Here is a 24,675-nt window from a genome sequence, read left to right on the forward strand (position 1 = left end):
GCTTAGAATTCTAGATCAAAAATTATTCTCCTACAGAATTTTGAAGGATTTGATTCTTCTTCTCGGATTGCTCTCAAGACGTCGGGTGCCATTCTTATTTCTAAACTTCTGTGACCTGTTCTCAATTTTGGGAGCCTTTAGAATTCTCTCTTTATCCCTTCCTGGATGAATTGTAGTATATGCCTTAGTGTGGTCTTTCGTGAAAGCCATTTTTACTGATTATTCATTAGGATCTTTCAATCTAGAGATATTTCCTTCGATACTGGGAAATTTCCCTTTAAAAAAAATCTGTTTCTGCTTTCTATTATCTTATTGGACCTGTTTCTGGTTATATGTTGGATCTCTTGGATCCTCTGACTTTCCTGCTTTTTCGACTTCCATTACAAATAAGTTTCTAGGAGATTTTTCTTGTCCTTAATCTCCTACTAGTCTGTTGATTCTTTTTTTTTTTTTTCTTAGTATTTATTTTATTTGAGAGCAAGAGTGAGTAGGGGAAGGGGCAGAGCAAGAGAATCTTCAGGGAGATGCCCAGCTGAGCACAGAGTTCAGCTCGGGGTTTGATCCCACTACCCTGAGATCATGACCTGAATTGAAACCATGAGTCAGAGGTTCAACCAAGTGAGGCACCCAGATGCTCTTAATTTTTTTTTTAATTCACCTAGCATATCTCTAATTTTAAAAAAAGATTTATTTATTTGTTTGTTTATTCATGAGAGACACAGAAAGAGGCAGAGACACAGGCAGAGGGAGAAGCAGGCTCCCTGGGAAGCCCGATGGGGAACTAGATCCCAGGACCCCCGGGTCACAACCTGGGCCGAAGGCAGATGCTCAAGTGCTGAGCCACCCAGGCATCCTGAGTAGATAAAATTTTTGAATCATATTCACTAATTCCTTTGACAATATATATTATTAAAAACTGAAATTTACTTTGAAATTATTTGACTAAATATTTTCTATTTCTTAAATATCACTTTTTAGTTCTAGGCAAACTCAAAAGGCTAAAGGAGAGGAATCTAAATTCCATGAGCTACTTACCAATTCATTACCACCAACAAATACACCCAGGGTATAAAAGATCTTTTCTGAATTACAGTTCACTTAGGAGATGTAAGATTATCTAGGCAAAAGCAATGGGCCACACTTGAATCTGTATCATTTTTTATGGGTAGCTATAAACCCAAATGAACCTCATCTATTTTATGGATTAGATTCATATGAACTATGAATCTTTCTAAATAGATATAAACCTGTACACACACATTTGCCAACGACTTGTCATACAGTTGCATTAAAATTGATCTAAACATACTCTGCATCCAGAGGAAGACTCTAATTTATTGCCAGAGTATTCCAATTCTATCAGATGTATAGAAGCTACAATGTTGGAATAACAGAGAGCCCTTTATAATTTTATAGGCCAAATATATGTAAGGCTACGGACTTTTAAAAATGTATCATGGAACATTTCAAATGTATACAAAAATAGAATGATTTAATGAACTCTCAGCTTTAATGATGACCAAAACTGAGACAAGCCAATCTTGGTTCATTGGTGCTCTTTTCTCCCTCTCACATTGGGTTATCCTAAAGCAAATCTAAGATATCCTATGATTTCATCTCAAAATGCTTTAGTATCTTTCTTTAAAAGACAAGGAATGTTGTTTTTTTCTTTAAACATCACCATAATATCATTACACCTAAAAAAAAATGTAACATTTTTTACTTAAAATCATACTCTCCGCACTTGAATTTCTCTTCAGTTTTTTTTTTCCCCTTTGGATTGTTTGAATCGGGATCCAAATAATTTCATATGTTGCATTTGGTTTGTAGATCTCTTAAGTCTCTTTTAATCTAAAGTTTCTCCCTTTTAAAAAATCATAATTTTTTTGAAAAGACTAAGTTGTTTATATTTTGAAATGACATTTTTCCTCCCTGGGCGGGGGAGGGGGGGGTGTTTAAACGTCCTACATTCTGAATTTTGCTGATTGCTTTTCTATAGTGTTGTTTAACATATTATTCTACTTCTGTATTTCCTGTAAACTGGATAGTTGGGAATAGGTATTTGATATTTGACTAGATACTTCTCTGACATGAAAAACATGGTGTTGCGTATCTCCTACATTATACATACTGTACATTTCCTCTTGCGTCTTATAGGCTTACCATGTCTGTTTGCCTTTTTATGATATTATAATTGCCCCATGAGTTCAGATGCTGTCACCTTGGTCCATGCATTATAAGGTTCCCCATCCTGATAACTCTAGTGGCCACTGATGATTATTGCCTGGGTCCACCATAGGGCATTATATACAGGGTTAAGAGTTTCTGAATTTGGAAAACCTCACTTATTTTCAACTTCCTGCCCTGATTTATTCTGGCATCTTGGTCATTCACCGTCTCTTCCTTAATCTATAATATATTTATCTTTCTCTAGTATACCGTTTCCCAAAGTATGTTACATGGAACACAGCACTGCCAAGCACACTGTGAGAGAACTCTCCCCGAGTTTGGGGGATGCCACTTACCATTTTCCCCTCTCAGAGATTTATAATGTAGCGGAGCCTGTAACATTCTCAGGAATCTTTTAATAGACTTGATTTACCCAGAGTTGCATCAACTTACTTGTATTCTTTTCTCTTTAACACTTATTGGTATCTTGTTTAGAGAAACACTTTGAAATGCATCCTAAATAAGAGGGGGAAGGTGGAAGCACTTGCCCCACCCTCCTATGGGGCTTGCTAAACGTTAAGGTCATGAGTCCTTAACATTGGTACCTAATGGGGAAAAAAGAGAGTGGGAACAAATCCAAGATCAGATAACAGGCTTGGTGTATCATGTCTTCTGTTAATATAATCTCATCTTCATTGTATTGATTGCTTCAACTGCTTTCTTGTCAGTGTTACCTATTTAACTCACAATCGATTCCAAATGTATTAATCTCCGATAAGAAAAAAAAGTCCGGCTACAACAGTCACAATTTGAAAAATTATAAAAGTTTGCTTTTATAGGTTACAAATTTCTGCAAGCACACCACATGTGCACACACACTCCCTCCAGGGCAGGGAGCAGGAGCAGTATTGGTACATGAGGGGTCGCAATGGAATCATAACAGTAGTTGAGATCATTGGTCTCAGACACCAAATCTAGGTTCATTTTCATGCCAGAGGCTCACGACCTCTTTGTGGCTCACGGAGGAAAATGGAGTCGAGCAGAATTAGTGACACAGACCACTTTTCCTTTGCTCTGAAGATACCTCAAGCTCCCTACAAGAAGTGTTTTCCATTAGAAGAAAAATGCTGTGCATTAATGCTCCTGAGAAAAAACAGTGATTGCCAGTGATGCCATCAGGAAACGATTTTTTAAATGTTTCACAGTATAAGCATGAATCAGTCATTAAATAGGGAATACAACTTATTTTGCAGACTTGGAACATTAGTCAAAAAATTTTTGAGGTGGAGTTTATTCTAGGGAAGTGTGAATTTTGATCTTCGGAACATGCACTGGGGATATAGTAATAAGGAGCACAAGTCAGAACACTTCGTTAAAGTAAACAAGAACAGAGCCAAGACCCAGAGACTCAGAGCTCTGTTTTGTGAGTTTTATTTGGGAGACTGGAATGGGATGAGACGCAGAGGACTGAGCAGGGCATCATCAACAATCTAAACAGTAGACTCAGTGTGCTTTTTTGCAGCACTGGGCTGCTGGTGCCTGGCCAGGGGCCATACTGTTGAGTTAAGTTCTGGACCTCCACCGTTGATATTTATGATGAAAGTTATACTGGTGCTTTTAAGTTTAAATATGGCTTAAAAAATACCATGATTGAGAATGTGTTTCCATCCAGAAAATCCAGGAAAGGCAAGTATTGCTGATGTTAAAATGACGGACAGCCCTTTCCGACTTGTCACAAACTTTTTCTTCATGACAACTTAGGAAGCAACTCGCTGTTTCCTTCAGCTTGCTGTTCATTGACGGGCAGGTCATGCGCTGGGTTTGACTGCGGGCATTACCTTCTCGTTAGGTAGCTTTCCGAAGACTGTCCCCTGAGGACTCTGTGGGCTCTGGCAGTTAGGTGGTGCTAGAGGAATGAAGGTAGGGGGCGGAACCCATGTCTGGAAATTACCTTAAAAACATTATATGGGACCTAAGGTGATAAATTTGTATTTCTTGAACATAAAGAGTTAAACCACATTCATTGGGGGATCCCTGGGTGGCTCAGTGGTTTAGCGCCTGCCTTTGGCCCAGGGTGTGATCCTGGAGTCCCAGGATCGAGTCCCACGTCGGGCTCCCGGCATGGAGCCTGCTTCTCCCTCTGCCTGTGTCTCTGCCTCTCTCTCTCTCTCTCGCTCTCTCTCTATGTTTATCATAAATAAATAAGTAAATCTTTAAAAAATTTTTAAAAAAGATAATGAAACACATTCATTTGTTGTTCCCTCAGATTATTTGGTGAATCATAACCCAAAACACAAATGTATAAATTCTCCTTCGGTAGAGGAGTTCAAGAGGCTGGAATGGTGACTTCAAAACTCCTTGGTGAATTGAAGCCCAAAGAGGAGAGATGACTTGCCCGAGGTTACCTTGTCGTTCACAGGTTGCATTCAGCCGTCAGCGTATGGGGCCCTTCATCCACTTTCAATATGGCACGTGGTTGCACTGTACACCTCGAGTTTATAGGCTGGTCTTAATCCAGTTTGGTTGGCTCAAAATACTAATGGTGGAGAGCCAATGGCGGGAAGGCTGATTTTGCATCTTGCTAGTGTCCATTTCTCAGGACAAGCCATCCCACACCTCAGATTCTCTTCCCTGATAGTCTAAAATGGCAATACGAGGTGAGCAAATGATGAAAGTGGTGAATGCAAATGTCAACCAACAGGTTGCAACTAAAGGCTAAGAATAGGGAGATTCAGGACACCAGCTGGTCTGTGGATTATCGGTGTGTGGTGCAGGGCATGTCCTTGGTAGAATGGATGCTTTCTAGCCCTACTCATGGGAGAAAGAGAATAGTACCAGCCAAAATGTGGGTACTTAGAATTCTGAAAAACTTCATTAGTGGACGGTGGGTCTAAGGAGATTTCTTCTTAAGGATGAAGTTGTAGGGTGTGGAAGAAAGTTCGGTTCAGTAGAAGAAATCCTGCACCAAGATTTTATTTCTCCACTTGGTTTAGCAAGGCCTTGGGTTTTCTATGTATTTTAGCCTATTTGTCTTTATTTTAAGCTTAATAATGTTCCTTGTGTTTAGTTTCCAGAAGTATGGTAAAGATCACATTATATCTTTTAGGTTAAGTAAAAGGAAAAGTTCTATTGAGACACTAGATTGAAAGTTTCCTTCCAGTTTGTAGTTTTGTTTCCTTATAATAGCATTTGCTTTATGGTTGACCAAATTCTGTTTCTGTTAAATTCATATATCTTTGCTTATTTAAAATTGAGGTATTTTTATGTCCAGCAATTTATAGGGATTTTGATCACAATATTGGATGATTTTTTGTTACTCAAGAATTCTGCTTTTTGAATCAGTGAGGTTTTGTTTTAACAAATGTTTTTCCAGTTTAGAGTTCCATATGATGGTCATATTCTCTAGGGTAAGAAGTGTGGAAAAAGGTGGCTGACCTTGAGAAAGTATACAGTTGCTGTGCTGGGGTTCTTTCAGGGTTGAAATGGAATAACAAAATCAGAAATCATGGAAGGGTTTCTAATTTCAAAGAAGGTTGTCTGACCTTCCCTAAAGAGTTAGGGTGGAAACCAAGGAAGAACACGGAGGAGGAGACCGAGCTCCCCTCAGGCATACATACCCCGACAACCTCTAGTCACCCATCTGGGAGAACAACGCGAGTCCGTCACTTGAGGGCCAAGGAAGCGGCTTCTCACCGAGAGATCTTCTTCTTCTGTGTTTTTCTTCTTATCTCAAGAAGTTCTCAGTAAACGTCTGCACCCCTTCACACACACACACACACACACACACACACGCACGATTACCAACTACACCTCCCCCCGTTTATTCTTGGGTCTCTTTCTTCCTGAACCAGAGCCTACAGTTTAACTTAAGATAAAAGAATCCTGATCTATATGTGGTCCTTCGGCTCGTTTTGAGGATGCCTTCCTTGAAACCAGTAGGAGGACTCGCCAGATCCAGACTCCCCGGTGTCTCGGGGTTTCTGCTCCATGTTTCACACCCCAGAGGAAGGAGACTTACGTGGATTAAGGGCTTCATCGGGCCTGGTATTGTCACGTTTGTCACCAGTCGCCCCTCAGCCACCTCATTCAGTGGATAGTTGTTCGTTCTCCGTGTGGTATTTCGTGTCATGTGGCTGGACGCTCTGTTGGCCACGAGGCAGCACTGTGGTGGCTCCGGCCGGCCCCCTCCACCAGACGGAGGCTTGGAGCTGTGCGTGTGTTTCAGGTTGTGTGATACTAAACATGAGTAGTGAAACTGGGAATATTGGTTTCTTAGAGGTTAAATGGCTTTATTCATTCAATGGCTGGGGACAGGAGTTGGAAGCATGAATGTGTGTTGTGACCACAAACAGGCACTCTTCGTCTCCAGATGTGCTACGATAGTGGAGGGCCTTGTGGACTGCTGTGTGCTGCCCTCGTAGACAAGGGGGTGCCGGGGGGTGGTTTGTGTTTGCCTGATAAAATGAGGGAGCTTTGTAATTTTGATAATAATTGTGTGTGTTTTTAGGAGCTTGCTATGTCTTTTTCTGAATTTCGTTTTTGCTAAGTGACTCTTCAAAATGTGGTACTTAGCGAGGAGAAGCACTAGACATTCAAGGTCTCTATTCATTTAGGAAAGATGGTCAAACCATTTCCATCACCGTGAGAATGAGAATCGTGAGAATCTTGATCCCATGAGCAAGTGGCAGTGCTCCTGAGTTCAGATCTAGCTTGCACGATGTTGGGGGAGGGCTTGAAGTGGCCTGAGCCTCCATTCCCCAAACTGTAAAATGTGAGTTGCAACATTTTGAGGCTTAAAGAGTGATGTCAGTAAAGACCCACAGTTCTCGGGCCCAGTTCTGGGCACGAGGGGAGTAGAGGCATCCTCAGTCGTGAAAATAGCAGTAGTTAGTGGCTTCCCAGAATCTGAGGGACAGGATTTGGAATCGGGGTTCAGTAAAATCAAGTCACCCAAACGTAGATGGATTTTCCGACGTCCCACTGGCATCTGGAGTCAGGGAGGCCTGGGTTAGCACAGAGCTGTGGGTCCAGGCTCCCCTCGTCCCGGGCCACCTCCCCTGCTGGCTCCAGCTCCTGCGGTAACTGGTGTCTGCGGGCCCCGGGGACAGCCGTGTGGGGTGCTGCTCTCCAGCCTCACAGCCGAGCCTCCGGGTCAGGAGGGCCCAGGTAGCCAGCATCGCTGGTCACATGGCGCTGCCGGTTTCGCGTGTCCGTGGAGGCCACAGGGCATGTGCTGCAGGCGAGTGGCGGGCGAGGGTGCCCGGAGTCCTGGGCCGGAGGCAGGAGCTTGTGGCCGCGGCCTCCCTCCTCCAGGGCGCCAGCCCTGTCCCCTCCCCTGCCCTGGGCAAGCGGGTGCCCCGACAGCTGAGGCCCAGCCACCTGCCAAGGCCTGCAGCCCAGGCCGCTGGCCCATGGGCATCTAGAGGCAGGTCGGGGGGTGGTCAGGGGGCCCCGGGAACCCGGGGCCAGGTGCCGTGCAGGTGCACCCGGCCCCCTCACGGAGGCAGACCTTGGCCTGTGGGCAGGGGGCACCCCTTTGGCGCTGGCACGGCTTCTGCCTGCGGACGGAGACAGGTGTCCGGCCACTTGAGCCTGCCCTGCACTTACTTGCAAGGCTCTTAGCTAGAGGAGGCCTGGGTGCCAGCGAGCACGTCGGTGCTGCAGTCGTTGGGTCCCTTGCCGCCACTGCAGGCTGTCGCTCCCCTGGGAGCCCATGGCCCCCCGTGTGCCAGACCCCACGGCCCGGGGCCTAGCATCCCGTGTGTGGGCCTCGCGCTGCCCCTCTGACCTATGCGTCTATCTGTTGCAGGCCTGCGCACCCCTCACCCGGGGCCCTCGGCCTCCCCGGAGCCCAGTGCACGCAGCTCCCGGCTGCAGACGGGGGCGGCAGAAGCAGCGCACAACCTACAGACGCGGACCGGACAAGATGCAGAGACCGGAGACGCGGCTGAAGAAAATATCGTTTACCTCTAATTGTGTGGTCAATTTTTTTTTCCAGACAAAACAAAACACTGGCATTTTGTGGAGAATTATTTTTTCTTTTCCTGATGTTTGTGTGACTGTGTCCAAATTGCTTTACAAGTAATATTTAATATTTCATGCAAGTACATTCTTTGGGCATGAGTCCAATTAAATTATTGAAAGCAGTTCTTGTTTGTATAATCATTAACTTATCACACCTAATTTCAGATTTCTGGTGGAGAAATTAACTTGAATAAGCAGAAATATTTTCAGAGTTGTTATGACTCTAGAGTAAAATCCCATATTGCATTTTCTACTGGATCACCTGGTTTTGGAAATGTGTTTTTTTTTTTTTTTTTCTTTAAGATCTAGAAGAAGCAATCTGGTTGGAAAGAGTGATATTCATGATGGGCAAGCTTTCCCAACACAGCAACTGATTAGGGGGAATGGCCTCAAGGCCCTAAAAGGCAGAGGAGCATGTGGGAAAGGCCTTTTCTTGGCTGGGTGGTTTTTTTTGTTTGTTTTTTGTTTTGTTTTGTTTTGTTTTAACGTGCTAAGTTTTCTTGGGGAAGTGAAAGGGGTCCTCTCCTGGTTGTGATCTGTCGTAGTCCCCATGCGGCCAACATGTCCTGTCTGGGCACCTACCAGTTCCAACTGGGCAACTACTCTGCTGTGGACATAATCTGGACTCTTAGGACCTGGGCCACATGCTCAATTTCTTGGTCCTAATCTAATGCTGGTTGGTCTTCAAGCCACAGTTGAGCAACATCCTTCAACACAGCCCCAGCCAGGCCATTTTGATGTAAATAGTGAAGCTTCAGTAGTGCCCAGCTTCCCTCCCACGGTGGAGAGAAAGGACAACTACCACTCCCCAGAAGGACCCCTGCCCTGCGGTTCTTGAAGGACAAAATCCAAACTGCTTTCTGGGTGAAGCCTGCTGACTGTATGTGCTGTTTCACAAGGGAAAACTGGCACATCTGGCCTTCAGAGCAATATGGGTCTCGCTGTAAGAAAATAAACCAGGAAATGTTTTCAGTTTGTTCTTCAGAAATATTTGTATGTTTTGCTCCGAGTCAAAAAAATATCTTTCACCTCGCTATTTGAACACTTTAACATTGTGTAAGACCATAGGGAAATAGACATTTCACATGCGAACACTCTCTCCCCTTACTGAAAGTGAAAATCAAGGAGGACTAAATTCACCCGGAATTGCAGCACTCACCAGGAGGGAGCTGTGATAGGAAGGGAAAAAATTTCACCCAGATTCCGTTGTCTTCTGGCCAGTTGAATACCTGTTGGCATTTATATTTTCCTGTTGGCAAGTCAAATCTTAGTTTAAGAAAGAGCCTTTGGGGGAGAAAAAAAGAGCCTTTGTTGGGAGTACTCTGACTCTTGCTGCCTCCGGCCATCTTGGTCACAATCATAATAACAAATTAAGAGTCTAATCTTCAAGAATGGGTATAGCTTATTAAAATTTTAGTCAATCACTTCACCTCCAAGCTGAACTCCTGAATTATGAGATGTATCTTCCATTCCTAAAGGCATCTAAAGAAAACGACCTGTCTTCCCGCTCTCTTTCCAACAAAGCCTTGTCCGGAATCCTATATCCCTTGAGTAAGGAACACACCGATATTTCAGTCTAAATCCTATAGTTATAGAATAACTATAAGTTATAGGATAGGATAACTATAACTATATTTATATAACTATAAATATCCTCCCTTTCCCCCGGCATTGGATGTGGAAATATCTGTACGTGATGACACAAATAGAGGTTCAGAATCCCCACACAGTTCTTTAAAAACTCATGTGCTCAGTTGATTTCCAGGCCTGCAGACTTTGAGTCTTGGTGCAGCTACCATGGGGAAGCAGGAGCATCTCTTGAGCTATCTGCATCATGGGTTCCTCTTGGTAACTGTCTTATTTAAGATTATGACTTTGCAGCTGAAGAGAAGTTGAAAAGGCTCCTTGAGGACGTCTCCCTTTGCACTGTGTCCTCACCACACAGGGCTCCGGTCGCAGTGGAGGTCGCCCTGTGGTTCCAACACAAACTCCCCAGTCCCGGGAGAAGACCACCCTATTTTCCAGCGTCGTAAATAAGTTTCCTGGAAAGGATTTACTTTTCTTGCCAACTGAAGAGCTTAGAGGAAACATTCATCCCTTTGGAGATCGGTTGTGGGAAGGACAGCCACGCCGTTGCTCTGTCCTCCGCGGGCTGCGTGCGCTCACGGCCACCCCACTCGCAGTCCAGCCCTGCGACGCGCCATCAGCCATCAGGATGTTCCGTCGCCGGAGCCTTGCAACCCCCTCCAGCCGCTCGTGGGGCCCTGCTCGGTGGGAAGGGGCCGAAGCCCCGCCGCAGAGGGAGAGCGGGCGCCCCGGGCGGCTGGAGCCACGCTAAGCCGAAAGGGGAGTGCAGTGAAGTCCTGGGATGGCGGGTAAAGGAGTAAGGAGGAGGACAGATTCCTTCCCGTGACCTCAGGCGGCCTTTCAAGCTCAGGATCAGCCTGAGTGTTAGTCAACATCTCTGTCTTTCCCCAAGAGACAGAGAGAGAGAGAGAGAGAGAGAAAGAGAGAGGCACAGCAGCAGGGAGTGTGGGCTTTGGAGTCAGGTCCTCCCTCGCTGTTGTCCCCGGGGTGTCGCGTCACCTCCCTAGGCCTCCGAGTCCTCACCCACGGAAGAGGGACGATTACCTTACAGAACTGTGAGACACGAATGCTGCACACACGAGTGTGCTTAGAACACAGCCTGGGGCATAGCTGTCAGTATATGCTAGCTACTATTAAATCATTAAATAATCATTTAATAATTGCTCAGCCCGGTGCCAATCCTCAGGCGGATCCTGGCTGCACAGCCCGAGAGCACGAGTAGAGAAGCCGAATGCCTGGAGGGGGCTAATTATAAGGCTGGACTAAGGTCTCCTAAGGTCAGCGTTCGACTTACTTGCATCTCTACAAGCTTCATTCGGCGCATTTATTCAGTAGCCAGTGGACGGTCTGCTAAAGGCCAAACCATTTTATTGTTTGGTAGGAGCAAAACAAAGATGAATTAGCCTGCAGGTTGTTGGAGAAGCCAAACACAGGAACAGATATGGAGAAGGACATGGTACCGTGGGAGCTCATGGGAAGATGCTGGGCTCCAGGAGTACGTGCCGCGGAGGGAGTTGTCCCAGAGTAGAAGGTGCCTGAGGCTTGATGCATAAATAACAAGTTAGAGACGGGAAAGGAAGTGGGAGCAAGGAGGGCAACCCAAGCAAAAGTCCAGGGACACCGGAGCATGCATTTGGAGGTTCTGCAGAGCAAGTTCCTCCCCTCTGGGCTAAGGTGTCCACTGAGAACATCCACTTACCTTCACCTCTTTCAAGCACTCTTGTGCAAGTTGTGAGGAAACACGGAAGCTTTTGCCTCTCACCTTGCTGACTGATGGGGTTCCTTGAAGAGCCAGGTTAAGGAGGACTAGGCTGCCCCGTCACCCCCCACCCTTCCACTCCCCCCTCTACCATAGAAGCAACTGGGTTCTGCCCAAGTGGATGTTGCCTACTGGATCCCAAGCCACAAGAAACCAAGAGGAAAGGGTACCCAGAAGGGTCCAGAAGAATGTGTCAGGGTGCTTCGGTGGGATAAACTGATGACGTTCATGAGTCAAAGCAGAGTTAAGTAGAAGGAAGGGAGGGGAAAGACACTGGCTCTTCTGCTTTGTTTTCTTTTTCTTTTTTTTTTAAAGATTTTATTTATTTATTCATGAGATTCATAGAGAGCTAGAGAGAGAGAGGCAGAGACCCAGGCAGAGGGAGAAGCAGGCTCCATGCAGGGAGCCTGACATGGGACTCGATCCCGGGACCCCGGGATCACACCCTGGGCCGAAGGCGGCGCTAAACTGCTGAGCCACCCGGGCTGCCCTGCTTTGTTTTCTTATCTCCATTTAATTAAGTTTTCTTTTTCCTTCCCTGAGGTTTCATCTTGTTCTTTTATTTGGAACATGTTCTTCTGTTTCCTCGTTTTGTGTAAGTCCATTTTGCCGGACTGAGTTGATTTCCTTGAATTAGATGAAACAGCCCCCTCTTCCAGTCTGCAGCGTGGCTGAGGGCGCACAGACCTTACAGTGCCCCTAAGCGGGGATCTCAGCACCTGGATTGAGGCTGACTGGAAGTCAGACCCTGAGACACCAGCTTTTGAAGGATGCAGATATCCACAACCCTGCGGGGCAGGTGCAGTCCTGTGGGCCACCAGACCAGGTGACCTGGAGGTGCCCAAGGGTGGCAGTTGGGACACTCAAGAGTTCCAGACGGTGTCTAAGCCCCTTTCTGAGAGGGACCTGCGAGCTGCAGGGAGGCAGCGGGCAGTTGCAAAGATGGCATTGCCCGGCCTGAATTCCCTGAGCCCACCTCCGCAGGCCCTACCTGTGCGCCACACCGAGGCCTGGCCCTTAGGCCTGAGGGGCGAGCAAACGGGGCCCTTTCTAAGGGCTGCTGGGTTTCAGCCCGAGGTGTGTGCATGGCCCCGGGGTTGGGGCAGCCCGCCGAGAACTTCTCTCTGACTGTTACAGTCCCCTGGGCCCCGGGGGCAAGTGGCCCCGGCCTCCAGACCGGGCTGGTCGACGGTGCGCCCTGGGCGCAGCTGTGCCAATGCCAGTCTATCGGAGCTCCGGGTGCCGGTGGAGCAGGAGAGGGGCGGCCCAGGCTTAGGCCCCCGCCTGGACGCTGAAGCCTGCGGGAGGACGAAATGGAGGGCGGGGCTGCAGGACACAGCCCGCTGCACCTGCATCCCTGGAAGCACCTGGCCAGGCCCCGCCCCGCAGGCCCCGCCCCGCAGGCCCCGCCCCGCAGGCCCCGCCCCGCAGGCCCCGCCCCGCAGGCCCCGCCCCGCCCCGCAGGCCCCACCCCCAGGCCCTCCCCATAGGCCTCTCCCCTCGATCCCCACCCCCGCAGGCCCCGCCCCCTCGATCTCCGCCCCGCAGGCCCCGCCCCCGCTGCAAGGTGAGCCAATGAGCGTGCGAGCGCGAGTCCGCGTGCGCCCCAGGCGACCCCCTCCCCCTTCGACTCCGCGGGAGTTCCAAGCCGGGCGCCCCGGGACCCGTCTCCGCGCCCGCACCTTGGGGTCCTCCCGGGGCCCCCGCGTTGTTCTCCCGCCCGCGGCTCCGCTGCTTCAGGTGCTCCCCGCGGGAGTCGCTGCCCCTGTGGCCGTGGGGTCGTCCTTGTCCGCGGGAAGAGGGGAGTCAGGGTCCTCGTCGCCGGCCTGGGGCCCCCGGTGCATGGAGTCCCTCTGCCCGGTGTGGCAGAGGCGGACGGAGGGGCCGTGAGCAGGCGTGGGTTCAGCCGGCAGAGCCTACCAGGTCCCCGGGTGAACCCCACGGAGCCCCGAGGAGCACGTGCTCCTGCCGTCGGGGACCCCCTGCCCCAGGTCCCCGGGTGAACCCCACAGAGCCCCGAGGAGCAGCTCCCGCTGTCCCGCGTGAGCGCAATCACCACGTGTATAATTCTGCAGCCTTTGCTGCTGAGCTCAGTTTGCTCAGGTGTGAAATGGGGGCAAGGACAAGGGTGAAGCTGTGCAGGTGTGTTGTGTAAAAGTGAATCGGGATGCGGGTGTGGGCGGCAGGTGGGCGCTGCACCCCGAGAGCAGAGGCCTGAGCCTGCGCTGGTCTCACTGCTACATAGGCCAGTTTCCTGCCGGGAGGGCGCTCGGGGTCAAAGCCGGGGACCCTGCCCTGGGGAGCAAGAGCTGCACCCTCGAAGGGAGGGACGGGAGACGAGCAGGAGGAGGGTTTGCAAAATCTAAGGTCAGAGGCGACGGGACCTGAGCGAGAACCCTGATCCCACTTGCAGTCCGCTTGCTCGCCTCTGGTTCGCGGGCTCAGAGCAGGCCCTTCAGGGTGGTCGTGGGATGTGGCTTTGGGTAAGGAGCGTGAAGGAGGGCCGTGGTTCAGGGGCTTGATAAGCGTCCTGGCTGTGAGGCCCACGGTGGCCGCTGACTGGACCCTGGTGGCCTTAATGTCAGACGTCTTGGGTACGGCCAGCAGCCCAGAGTCCCGAACAGACTGCAGGAGAACAGAGAATGAATTTGCTGAGAAAATATGGTTATACTTTCCCTGCTCCTTTCAGTAGATACTACCTAGTTAGGTTAGGGAACTGGCCCTTGTTCCTGGAAGAGCTGCCACCCCACATCCCTCCATGATCCCTTTTGTATTCATAGGACGGGGTCCCTTCCCCCCCAACACACCCCCCCCCCAAGTTCCCAGCTCTCCTTGGCTCTGTCCCTCAGCAGCCTGGAGATAACTGGTCCCTAGGGCCCATGTACCCAGGCTCCACGGAGTCCCAGCCCCCGGGGAAGGTTTGGGGAGATCTTCTCATGGTCCAGGGGCTCAGTTGATTAATCCCTTTTATGTCATAACAGGGATCTGATTTGTTTACCAAAATGCATTTTTACTTATGCAAGAGTCTAAGTTCTTTTCTTCTCCCTCCTCCGCCGCCTTTGGGTGGTTTGCTTATCCAGAGGAGGGAGCCGTGAAGGAGGAAGGAGCTAGGACTCCAAGAAATGGTTCCCTTCCTATTCGTGCTCAAGTTAAGCATTTAATGATGGAGGGTGCTGTGGACTCGAATGCCATTTAGGGTTAAATGCCCGGTTTCACTCTTCTCTGCTTCCGTTACTACTACCCCCCTGCCCCCGCCCCCGCCCCGTCCTCCAACATCCTGTGTAACACCTGGCCAGGTTTTCTGGGTAGTTGCCAACGCTTATTTTTACAGTTTTCTACCCTAGTAGCTTCAAATGTAAACACAAACAGAGTCCGTATGAAGGACCACATCTGTGCGGGCCCCAGAGCTGGAACAGACTCTCAGCGACGTGCTTGACATTTCCCTTGGCGGCGTTCGCAGCCTCCTTGAAAGGTCTTAGCCCACGTCGCTGCTGTTGGCAGGCTGCACTTTGGGTGAGAGGTTGGCAGGTGCCAGCAAAGGACAATCGGCTTTTAATGAAGCTCTGTCGAGCCAGAAGCTGAGGAAGCACACCTCCTGATGAGGTTCTTTTTTAACACTCGTGTGTCTTCTGACTGCCCAACACACAATAACCAGACGCTGCATCAGGAGGACCGTGGTCATGAATCTTCCGCAGCACAAGAATTTCTTGTCCCATAAAGGTAGTAACGGGATTTTTCTCGGCAGTCCCTTGGAAAGTTCCTCTTCACATGTATTTAAGAGGAAGTTGATGTTACTATGATGCTGCGGAACGTGATATCATAGGACGTGGTCTCCCCAAGTGAACACCCTCCACGCAAAATCCCCATTCTACCTGACACCAAAATTAACGCGGAATCATTTTCGTAAGGACCAGACTTCGAGTCCTTCACTTCCAGGAAGATTTTTGAATGCCGAGACGGAGCCTGTTAAGCATCGTTGCCATGGAGACCGCGTGAGAGTTGGATTAATTAAGGCCTGAACAGATGTTGTGAAGTGTGCAGAATGCACCGTTTTCTGCTGGTAATTAAGGAGAGTACGTGCCTACGTGAGAGAGGCAGAAAAAAATAGAGACGATCAGAGACAAAGCAGTCAGACAGGTAGATGCGCTTGGCTCAGGACGCGTAACATTTCCTCCAGTGAAAGTAACTGCTGATAACTGCGCTGACACTTCTCTGTCTTTACCTGCTCCCATGCCAGACACAATAATTGCTCGAAATGGCCAGGCAGCCCATCCATTATTGCTTCTTGGATCCGAGGTATAAGAATATATAAAAAAACATGTCCTTGGATCAGTAGGTTCAAATAACCCATCTGTGCACTCCGAAATCAAACTGGACTGCATAAATGGTTTTTAAGCTCCCTGGCAGGGAAGCCAGGCTTGCAGACTGGAGCTGCGTTAGTTGTCCAGCCCGCCAGGGGTATTGTCCTCTGTGAACTGGAGCAGCCAATAAAGAGTCTGGCTGCCCAGGGCCCTGGAGAAACTGCCAAGGGAATGCCTTCAAGATTAGAAAGTTAATGAAACATCCATCTAGTTCAGGTTCAATTTGGAGGACATTTGTTTTAGTTTGAAATAAATATGTTGATTTCCAAAACACCGTGTTTTCTCTCCTTTTTTTTCCCCCTTGAGTGATATTACTGTGAGGTTTAGGCTCAAGTTCAGCAAATTAGGTTCCATTTGAATCCCGCTTCGCGGATCCCCAGTGAGTCGTGTCCCCACGTTGCCTCCTTCCAGTCTGTGCGAAGGAGACGGTGCAGTGAATTGTGCTGAGACTTTCCTGCTGGACTGGCAGCAGTTGGACTAGAACTGGTGGCTTTTGAAGCATGATTTGGTTGGTTGGTTGGTTGGTTGGTTGGTTTTGGGCCTCCCAGCCGTACAAGCGGTGTTGTCTGAAAATGGGGAATCAGAAAGCCTCACAAGAAGTGCTTGGTTTCCCCGGGCCCAGTGTCCTAGTGGCTCAGACCCAGCCTCCTCTTACTCCCAGACCCTGGAGGGGAGTCAGAGTGGAACGAGGTCGTGGGGGTCAGGGAGCAAGAGAGAGGGAAAGGCAACAGTGCCTCCCGCCGGAACTGTTGCCCAGTCCTGCCATGCCACTCATGATATCTTGGTTTGGGCTGTGAGTGGGATGGTTTCCTTCCTCCCTTTAAGGAGACGAAGGCTGCAGGCCACACTATTACATGTTGGAGAAGGTCAGACACCGGACACTTGTGGGTTATTGCGAGCTGTACAGATAGGGAAACGGGGACAGACTGGCTCAGCGTGGATCCACCATTGTCCTGGAGAAGAGCTCAGGTTGGCAGCTTCATTTTGCATCGTCCTATCCAGGTATGACCTGCTGTGCCCTCACCCTTAAAGTTGATTGTTAAATTTGTTGTGTTTTTCACCTTTCCTCTTATCTGAGGATGATCTCCACTTATCTCACGGAAGAAAAGCACTTACAGAGGCTACAGCCGTAGAAAGGATGAGTGTTTGCTGTTTGAATCAACCGTAGTTTGTTTCTTTGTCTCTAGTTATTAAAAAGAAAAGTTGACTTAAGAAACAAAACAGAGCAGCCCGGGTGGCGCAGCTGTTTAGCGCCGCCTGCAGCCCCGGGCGTGATCCTGGAGTCCAGGGATCGAGTCCCACGTCGGGCTCCCTGCATGGAGCTGCTTCTCCCTCTGCCTGTGCCTCTGCCTCTCTCTCTCTCTCTCTGTCTCTAAGAATAAATAAATAAAATATTTTAAAAAAAGGAAACAATACAGATGAACATATGAAGGGGAAAAAAGTGTGAGAGAGGGAGGCGAACTGTAAGAGCAGACTGGGGGTTGATGGAGGGAGATAGGTGGAGATGAGCTGAATAGTGATGGGCATTAGGGACGGCATTTTTTTTTTTGTTTCAGTTTTATGTATTTATTCATGAGAGACATACAGAGAGAGGCAGAGACCCAGGCAGAGGGAGAAGCAGGCTCCCTGCAGGAGCCCGATAGGGAACTCGATCCCGGGACCCCGGGGTCATGCCCTGAGCCATCCGCAGACGATGCTCAACCACTGACCCAGCCCCCCGGGTGCTCCAGGGAGGGCGCTTGTGATGAGCTCTGGGTGTTAAATGTAAGTGATGAATCATAGAATTCTACACGTGAAACCAATTTTACCATAGATTTTAGCTAGAATTTAAATAAAAATTTGGAAAAAAAAGAAAAATCACCTTTAAAAATATAATTCTTTTATATTTTTTTCTTCTCCCCAGCATATACAGGTAAAGGGGAAATATATTCTGGGTAATTTGTTTCCCGAAAAATAAATTGGGGAGTCAGGGGATCCCTGGGTGGCTCAGCGGTTTAGCACCTGCCTTCAGCCCAGGGTGTGATCCTGGGGTCCCAGGATCGAGTCTCGTGTCGGGCTCCCTGCATGGAGCCTGCTTCTCCCTCCACCTGGGTCTCTGCCTCTCTCTCTCTCTATCATAAATAAATAAATACATCTTTTAAAAAAAAGAAATTGGGGAGTCAGAAAATGAAAGAAGAGCAACAGTGGTCTGACACCTTTGGAAGGACATCTGTTAAGTGCATCAGTAAAAGAGCAATGATGGAAACCTTGAAACAAATAATAAAAGTGGAGGCAGTAGAGAACATTGACTGAAGAGGAACAGTCTACTTTTCCCTTAAATTGTCAAATTTTGGAGTGTTTTATGGTCGTTAAAATGTTAGCACGTGTCCCTTGCGGGTGTGCACACGCACGCTGTTTGTGATCACTTCAAGGTACTTGCTGACCCAGGCAGAGGGAGAAGCAGGCTCCATGCAGGAGTCCGATATGGAACTTGATCCCAGGACCCCGGGGTCACGACCTGGACTGAAGGCAGCGCCAAAACGCGGAGCCCCCACCCCGGGCGGCCCTAGAGTTCAGCTTTTTAAGGAGAGTATCATGGAAATTCAGAGGAGCCTTGGTGCAAGCATGCTTAGGAAAGCGATTTCCTTGACATTGTCAACTAAGTGACAGACAAGACCGTCACAGAACTGAGGCTAACGAGGCTCTGACATCCTTAGGAAACACCTTCTGACTTTAGCTGACATTTAAATTGAGAAGCCCCGCCGTGTAGTGGGGAGCGGATGGGTTCAGGAAGCGTGGACATGAGATAATGAGGCTGTGCCAGTCTGCCTGGTGAGGGGCGACAAATGCTCTATTCCTGGCCAAGAGCAAAAGCACTGAGGCTAGTTTCTGCGTCTGACCTGCAGGAATTTGCATCGCACGGAGACTGAGAGTCCTTCAAATACCGCCCCTCTCCGCTCGCTGCAGCACATTTCCATATTAACCTTGATAACAAACAGGAAAAAGACCCTGGTAGGCATTTTCGTGTGTCGGAGACTCTAATGGTTGCATTTTATTTTATTTTTAAATTTATTTTTAATTTTTTAATTTTTAATTTAATTTAATTTTATTTTATATTTTATTTTATTTTGTTTATTTATTTTATTTTTTTATTTTTATTTTTTATTATTTATTTTATTTATTTATTTATTTATTTATTTTTTATTATTTTTATATTTTATTTTATTTATTTTATTTATTTTATTTTATTTTATCTTATTTTATTACATTTATTTTATTTTATTTTATTTTATTATTTTATTTTATTTTATTTATTTTATTTTATCTTATTTTATTTATTTTATTTTATTTTATTATTTTATTTTATTTTATTTATTTTATTTCATTTCATTTCATTTCATTTCATTTCATTTCATTTCATTTTTTAATTTATTCATGAGAGACCCAGAGAGAGAGGTAAAGACACAGGCAGAGGGAGAACAGGCTCCCTGCAGGGAGCCCCACGTGGGACTCAATCCCATCCCAGGGTCACGCCTGAGCGCAACGCAGATGCTCAACCGCTGAGCCCCCCAGGCATCCCTAATGGTTGCTTCTTAAAATTTCCCATCGTGCTTTCGACACAGCAGCCTTGTGGACAGTCAAGCAAAAATTGGATCTTAAGTGGGTTGGTCCTGCCTTGACCTGCCAAATGTGGAAGGTTCCAAAGGTTTAGGTCACAAAGTTCAAGCAACCCAAACCCTCATTTGGAAATGGAGCATCTGTTTCGGGAAGCGTGCTTAGCTTGCTCTGTCTTGCGAGGAGGCGCCATGTAACGGGACGGCGGTGGGAGGGGAGGACAGGCTCTGAAAACAGAGCTGTGGCCTTCTGGGTTGCCTCAGAGCTCTAGCTAGTGCTTCAGCTCCCCCTTCACCCCCGTCCGCAATATGGTCCATCCCCTCACTCAAGACTAAGAGGCCTGTAAGAGGCCTTACCTTGAGAATCAACCCCAAGATGCTTCCAAATCCCTCAGAATGAAACCTCAGAATGGGGACGTTTATGTGGAAGTCAGGTTGACTTCCTTGGGGAAGCCCAATAAAAATTAACCGGAACGAGAGAACCCTTGTTTCCTTTCAACAAAAGATAGATGCTTGTCTCATTTGTTACCTGTGGATACAAGCGCAAGGGGCGATCCTATGAGGCACATCCATGGGTTGACAAAATTTTGTCAATCACGTGGTTTTCCCTCTCAATCAGGTGCCATGCGTTGGTCTAAATGAGCTTCAGTTCTGACTCTTGTGATCAGAGCAGGAACAAGATACTGTGCCACGAAGTCAGCTCCTGGTGCTCCCCCTGAGAGAACACACCGCTCCTGACCATGTAAAGAAATTCATTCCCTTGGAAACCGGGCGTACCAACAGAGGCCAAAAGGGGGGTAAAGCAGAGCAGTCCCTTTGGTCCTCGAAATGTGGTGTGCGTTATCCTAATTGGACGCTTTCTAAACAGATCTTTGTGAAGGACCCTTGGGGTATTTATCTTAATTTGCTCCTTGGAGAAATATTTAATTATCATTTTTTTTAGGTGCCGCTTAAGTTGGTTGCTGTTAAACTGTGTCTGAAAATAAATTCTTTCCTCCTGGATTTTGCCCCTGGGATCCATCAAGAGACTGGCTTTCAGGGAGCTTAATGAAAGACAAGGGTCCATCAACATTGTTTAAGGAACTGTAGGAACCGAGCTAATTGCCAGAGGCTCTGCGTGCTGGCTGGCAGCTTCGTGCAGCCCACTGGGCGCCACTCTCTCACCCCTTGCTCCAACCCTGGCTGCAAGGGACGACAGGGCTTTGGGGGACCGTGGAGTACTGACTGCCAGTGACAAGCCTACTGATGGACCCATGTGGGCCGCATCAGGTTCCAGATTAGCATCGAGGAATGGCTGTGGCCTAACTCCAGCGAGCGGAACCCCGTTGCTGGCCCTGCTCGTGGGCAGCGTTAGGGTTTACCTCCAGTCCGTTCAACTGGATTCATATTGAAGTCCCAAGTACTCCTCCAGGGGGAACAAACTGAAGGTGCCACCCAAGTATGGGGCGCAGAGAAGGGACTTGAGGTTAACTCATCCCAGACTCGTTGGATGGGAGCTCATCAGCTGCCGTGCGCCAGAGAGAACCCCAGCCTTGCAGAAAGAAATGTAGCCCTGCCACCTCCTCTGCTTCACACAAATAGCTTATAGGGGATGGGGGCCACAGTAGAACCGGGGCCTCCCACAAGTGTGGAGTGGTGACGGCGGGCCTGGGTTCTAGAACCACTTCTGTGACCTTCGGGGGGTCCTTGCTTGACCCTCCTGTGCCTCAGTTCTGCACTTGTCAGTGGGAGACGATAATAGTGTCTCCCCCATAAGGTTATTTTGAGGCACGTGTGAATCTCTTAGAGAGTCCATGGAAGACTCTCAGGCCACCTCCATGGTCATAGGAATGGCCGTTATCAGGGCTTGCCTGCAGACGCTTGCTCTCCGCGGTGGTGTTCGCCATCCCCACCACCACCTCGAAAAGACTTTTCGTGCAAGGTCCTTTTATCTGAGAAGCTGGAAGTAGATTGTGGACCCCACGTTAATTCTTACAACATCGTCAAGATGGGGAAATGGCGTTTAAGTGCCCAGGTCATCGTTTTTTGTTTGTATTAATTAATTAATTAATTAATTAATCATTTATCTATCTATCATCTATCTATCTATCTATCTATCTATCTATCTATCTATCTATCTATCTATCCCAGGTCAGCGTTAACTGGCTGGTGCTCTGGCCTTTTTCGGTCCTTCTCCTTTTCCCCGGGTGTTGGGCTCCTGAACGTAGTGACCTCACCTGGGAGGTGCTGCTGGCTAATTCGCCACCCCCGAGGAGGGAGGGTAAAGCCGGGGGGGGGGGGGGGGATGAAGAAAGTCTTAGGTTGTCATCGCTTGACGATAATCATGACCTTTTTGGTTTTCCGCTCGGGAACTTCTGCTGGAGTCACCATGGAAACCCCCAGGGCCGAAGGGGATAGCATTTGCCATTTCTCTGGCAGAGACTACGTCCGGCGCTACGCTGATTTTAGTAGAAACACGGCCTTGCTGTCCCAGCGTGTGACACGGGGAGGGATGGCGCCCACGGCTTGCCCGAGACCAAGTCGGCTGCCGTCCCTTTTCCTGAGCCCAGATTAGTGAGTCCTACAACAGACTTGGGGAGAACGGCGGCGTCTCCGAGGGCGGGGGCTTCCGGATGTGCCCCGCTTAAGGCCCGTAGGAGTTCGTCTTGGTCCCGCCGTCTGACCCCGTGGATGCCCCGGTACGGTTCCTTGGGCCCAGGGCGGTGTGCTGCTGGACGGCACACGGAATGCCCGGATCCCTGCAGCGGGCTTGCAGGCCACCTGGGCTCAGCTCTCATGTTCCTCTGGGGCCTCCGCAGGCTTCCACGGACTCCATAAAGTAGTCCACCTTGAATCTGTAGTTCGCATAAGGTCAAAAGAAAAAGAAGACAGCAAAAGCTTGATCGACTCATTAATGGAACCCAGTGCCTTTTTTTTTCTCTCCCCCCCCCCCACCCCGTACCTTTTTCTTAAACCAGTGATTCTAACAGAATCAGTCCCTGTGTTATAGGGACCAAAGGTCTCATGCTCTTGAACCAAAATGACGTTGTCCCGTGGCCCTTGTTTCTTCTGCCCCCCATGCCCACGTTAGGGTGCTGCGTGCTTGGCTCCTTTAGCTGCTCCCTGCAGGCTGCCTCTGCCGTGTGGGCTGCCTACCCCTGGAACCGATAAACCCTGTTGATCCCAGTGTGGAGAGTGAGCCAAGAGCGGCATCCCGGGAGCCTGGGAGGTGTAGAGCCAGGAAGATGAAAGAGAGGAGTGGGCCTTTGATTTCACCGGAGAAAGTTGGCGTGTCTGTGCAGGCTTCTCTACGGGATGACATAACGTGATTCCCAGTAGCAACATGTAATCTGGCTGCAGCGCCGTCCGCGTCGCTCGGGTTCCCGCCGGGAAGAGCAGTGGGCGGACCGCGCTCAGCCAAATGCCTGCAGACGTTTCGGCCTCAGCTGCACCCAATGTGTGTCCCTGCTGGCTGGCTCCTTGTGCCAAGTTCTGAAATTCATCTGTGTCAAGAAGGAAATGTTCTCTTTCTGCTTCTGTATGACCCTTCTGCTGCAACCAATTAATATGCTCCTTCACCAGAGCCATTTGCTGTCCCAGAAAGCTAATCTATTTTGAAAAAATAAGCTCTTTGGCCCTGAATGAGAAAGTCTCTGCCTCCCAAGACTTCTTTTCCAACCTGAAACTCAGAAATCACAAGCAAAGGAAGAGTTGTTCCAAGACCAAGCCGAACCTCCGGGACTTGCTTGCGATGAAACAGCTAGCCGTCTAACAAAATGGGTTGGTTGCAGCCAGCACGGTAAATTCAGGACCTCCAGTCGAGGCAAGTCTAGAATCTGGGTGGGAGATGGGCAAATAGACAAAGGATCCAAGCATGTGCTCCACATTCATTCTCCTTCCTCTACCAGACTTGGTGTGGCTTCATGCTGGGAGCTGGAATTAATGACCAGGCCTGGGTCAGAGTCGAGATCTGGTCGGGGACACATGGGTGGCTCAGTGGTTGAGCATCTGCCTTGGGCTCAGGGCCTGATCCCGGGGTCCTGGATCGAGTCCCACGTCGGGCTCCCCGCATAGAGCCTGCCTGTCCCTCTGCCTGGGTCTCTGCCTCTCTTTCTCTGTGTGTGTCTCATGAATAAATAAATGAAATCTTTTTTAAAATAAAAGAATCAGATCTGGTCAGCATGCAAGGATTCCCATCCGTCGAGCATTCACGGTGTGCCCTGTCTTGTGCTAACACGTCACAGGCAGTATTTGTGCAGGTACTCTTGTTATCATCCTCAGGTTACTGTTGAGGACGCCGAGGCTCAGATGAGTGATGTGCTCAAGGTCATTCAGTGGTGGAGCCGGGAGTAATTCCACCACCGTCTCCAGAGTCTGGGAATGGTGTTCAGCATATGCTCCACTGCCCGGTTAGTTAGACGTACATAAAACAGCTCACTGCGGGGCTTGTACTGTAGGGTACAGAGAGCTTTCCATATATGTCTATGGCCACCTGCTCAGGGGGTGTTTGTTAGTGTCTTACTCTTGAATTTGATTCCAAAATGTGTATTATTCCTGAAAACTAGGGATAATAATAGCAGTTATTTATTGAGCATTTACTTGATGTGAGACATCATACCAAGGGCCTTAAAATCCATGATTTTGGGGATCCCTGGGTGGCTCAGCGGTTTAGCACTGCCTTCAGTCCGGGGCGTGATCCTGGAGACTCGGGATCAAGTCCCGCATCAGGCTCCTGGGTTGGAGCCTGCTTCTCCCTTCTCCTGTGTCTCTGCCTCTCTCTCTCTCTCTCTCTCTCTCTCTGTCTATCATAAATAAATAAATAGATAGATAGATAGATAGATAGATAAATAAATAAATAAATATCTTTAAAAAAATCCATGATTTCATCAATCATTACAGCTTAGTAGGTGTTACTGTCTCCATTTTACAGAAAACAGGCTTGGGGATGCAATGTAACCTGTCCAAGCTCACGTGCTATTAGGTTGAACCATATGGAAATGCCATTTTATGGATCAAAACCAGTCAAATACAGGTCGTTTTAAGTAGCAAAATTGGGGCTTGGGTCTGACACCTAACTAATTAGCAAAGGAATGGTCTGTGGAGAAGTTGGGCTCCATTGCCCTTGGTATCTCCTGGAAAACAATGCTTCAGATCAAGGAGGAATAAACCGTCCGAAGCCACCTTTGATGGCTGTACAGTGCAT

General features: G+C 48.5%; 1 protein-coding gene across 1 annotated transcript in view; it reads left to right on the forward strand.

Annotated features, from left to right (window-relative positions):
* Window positions 1-9,181, forward strand: part of ARHGEF28 (Rho guanine nucleotide exchange factor 28) — a 288,520-nt gene extending 279,339 nt beyond the window's left edge. Inside the window, exon 37 of the mRNA XM_077898173.1 lies at window positions 7,979-9,181. Within this exon, the coding sequence (XP_077754299.1) occupies window positions 7,979-8,142 (164 nt within the window). The 3' untranslated portion in view covers window positions 8,143-9,181. The remainder of the gene's footprint in view (window positions 1-7,978) is intronic.
* The last annotated feature ends 15,494 nt before the right edge of the window (window positions 9,182-24,675 follow it).

Source organism: Canis aureus, chromosome 5, assembly GCF_053574225.1.
Source record: "Canis aureus isolate CA01 chromosome 5, VMU_Caureus_v.1.0, whole genome shotgun sequence".
Classification (NCBI taxonomy): domain Eukaryota; kingdom Metazoa; phylum Chordata; class Mammalia; order Carnivora; family Canidae; genus Canis; species Canis aureus.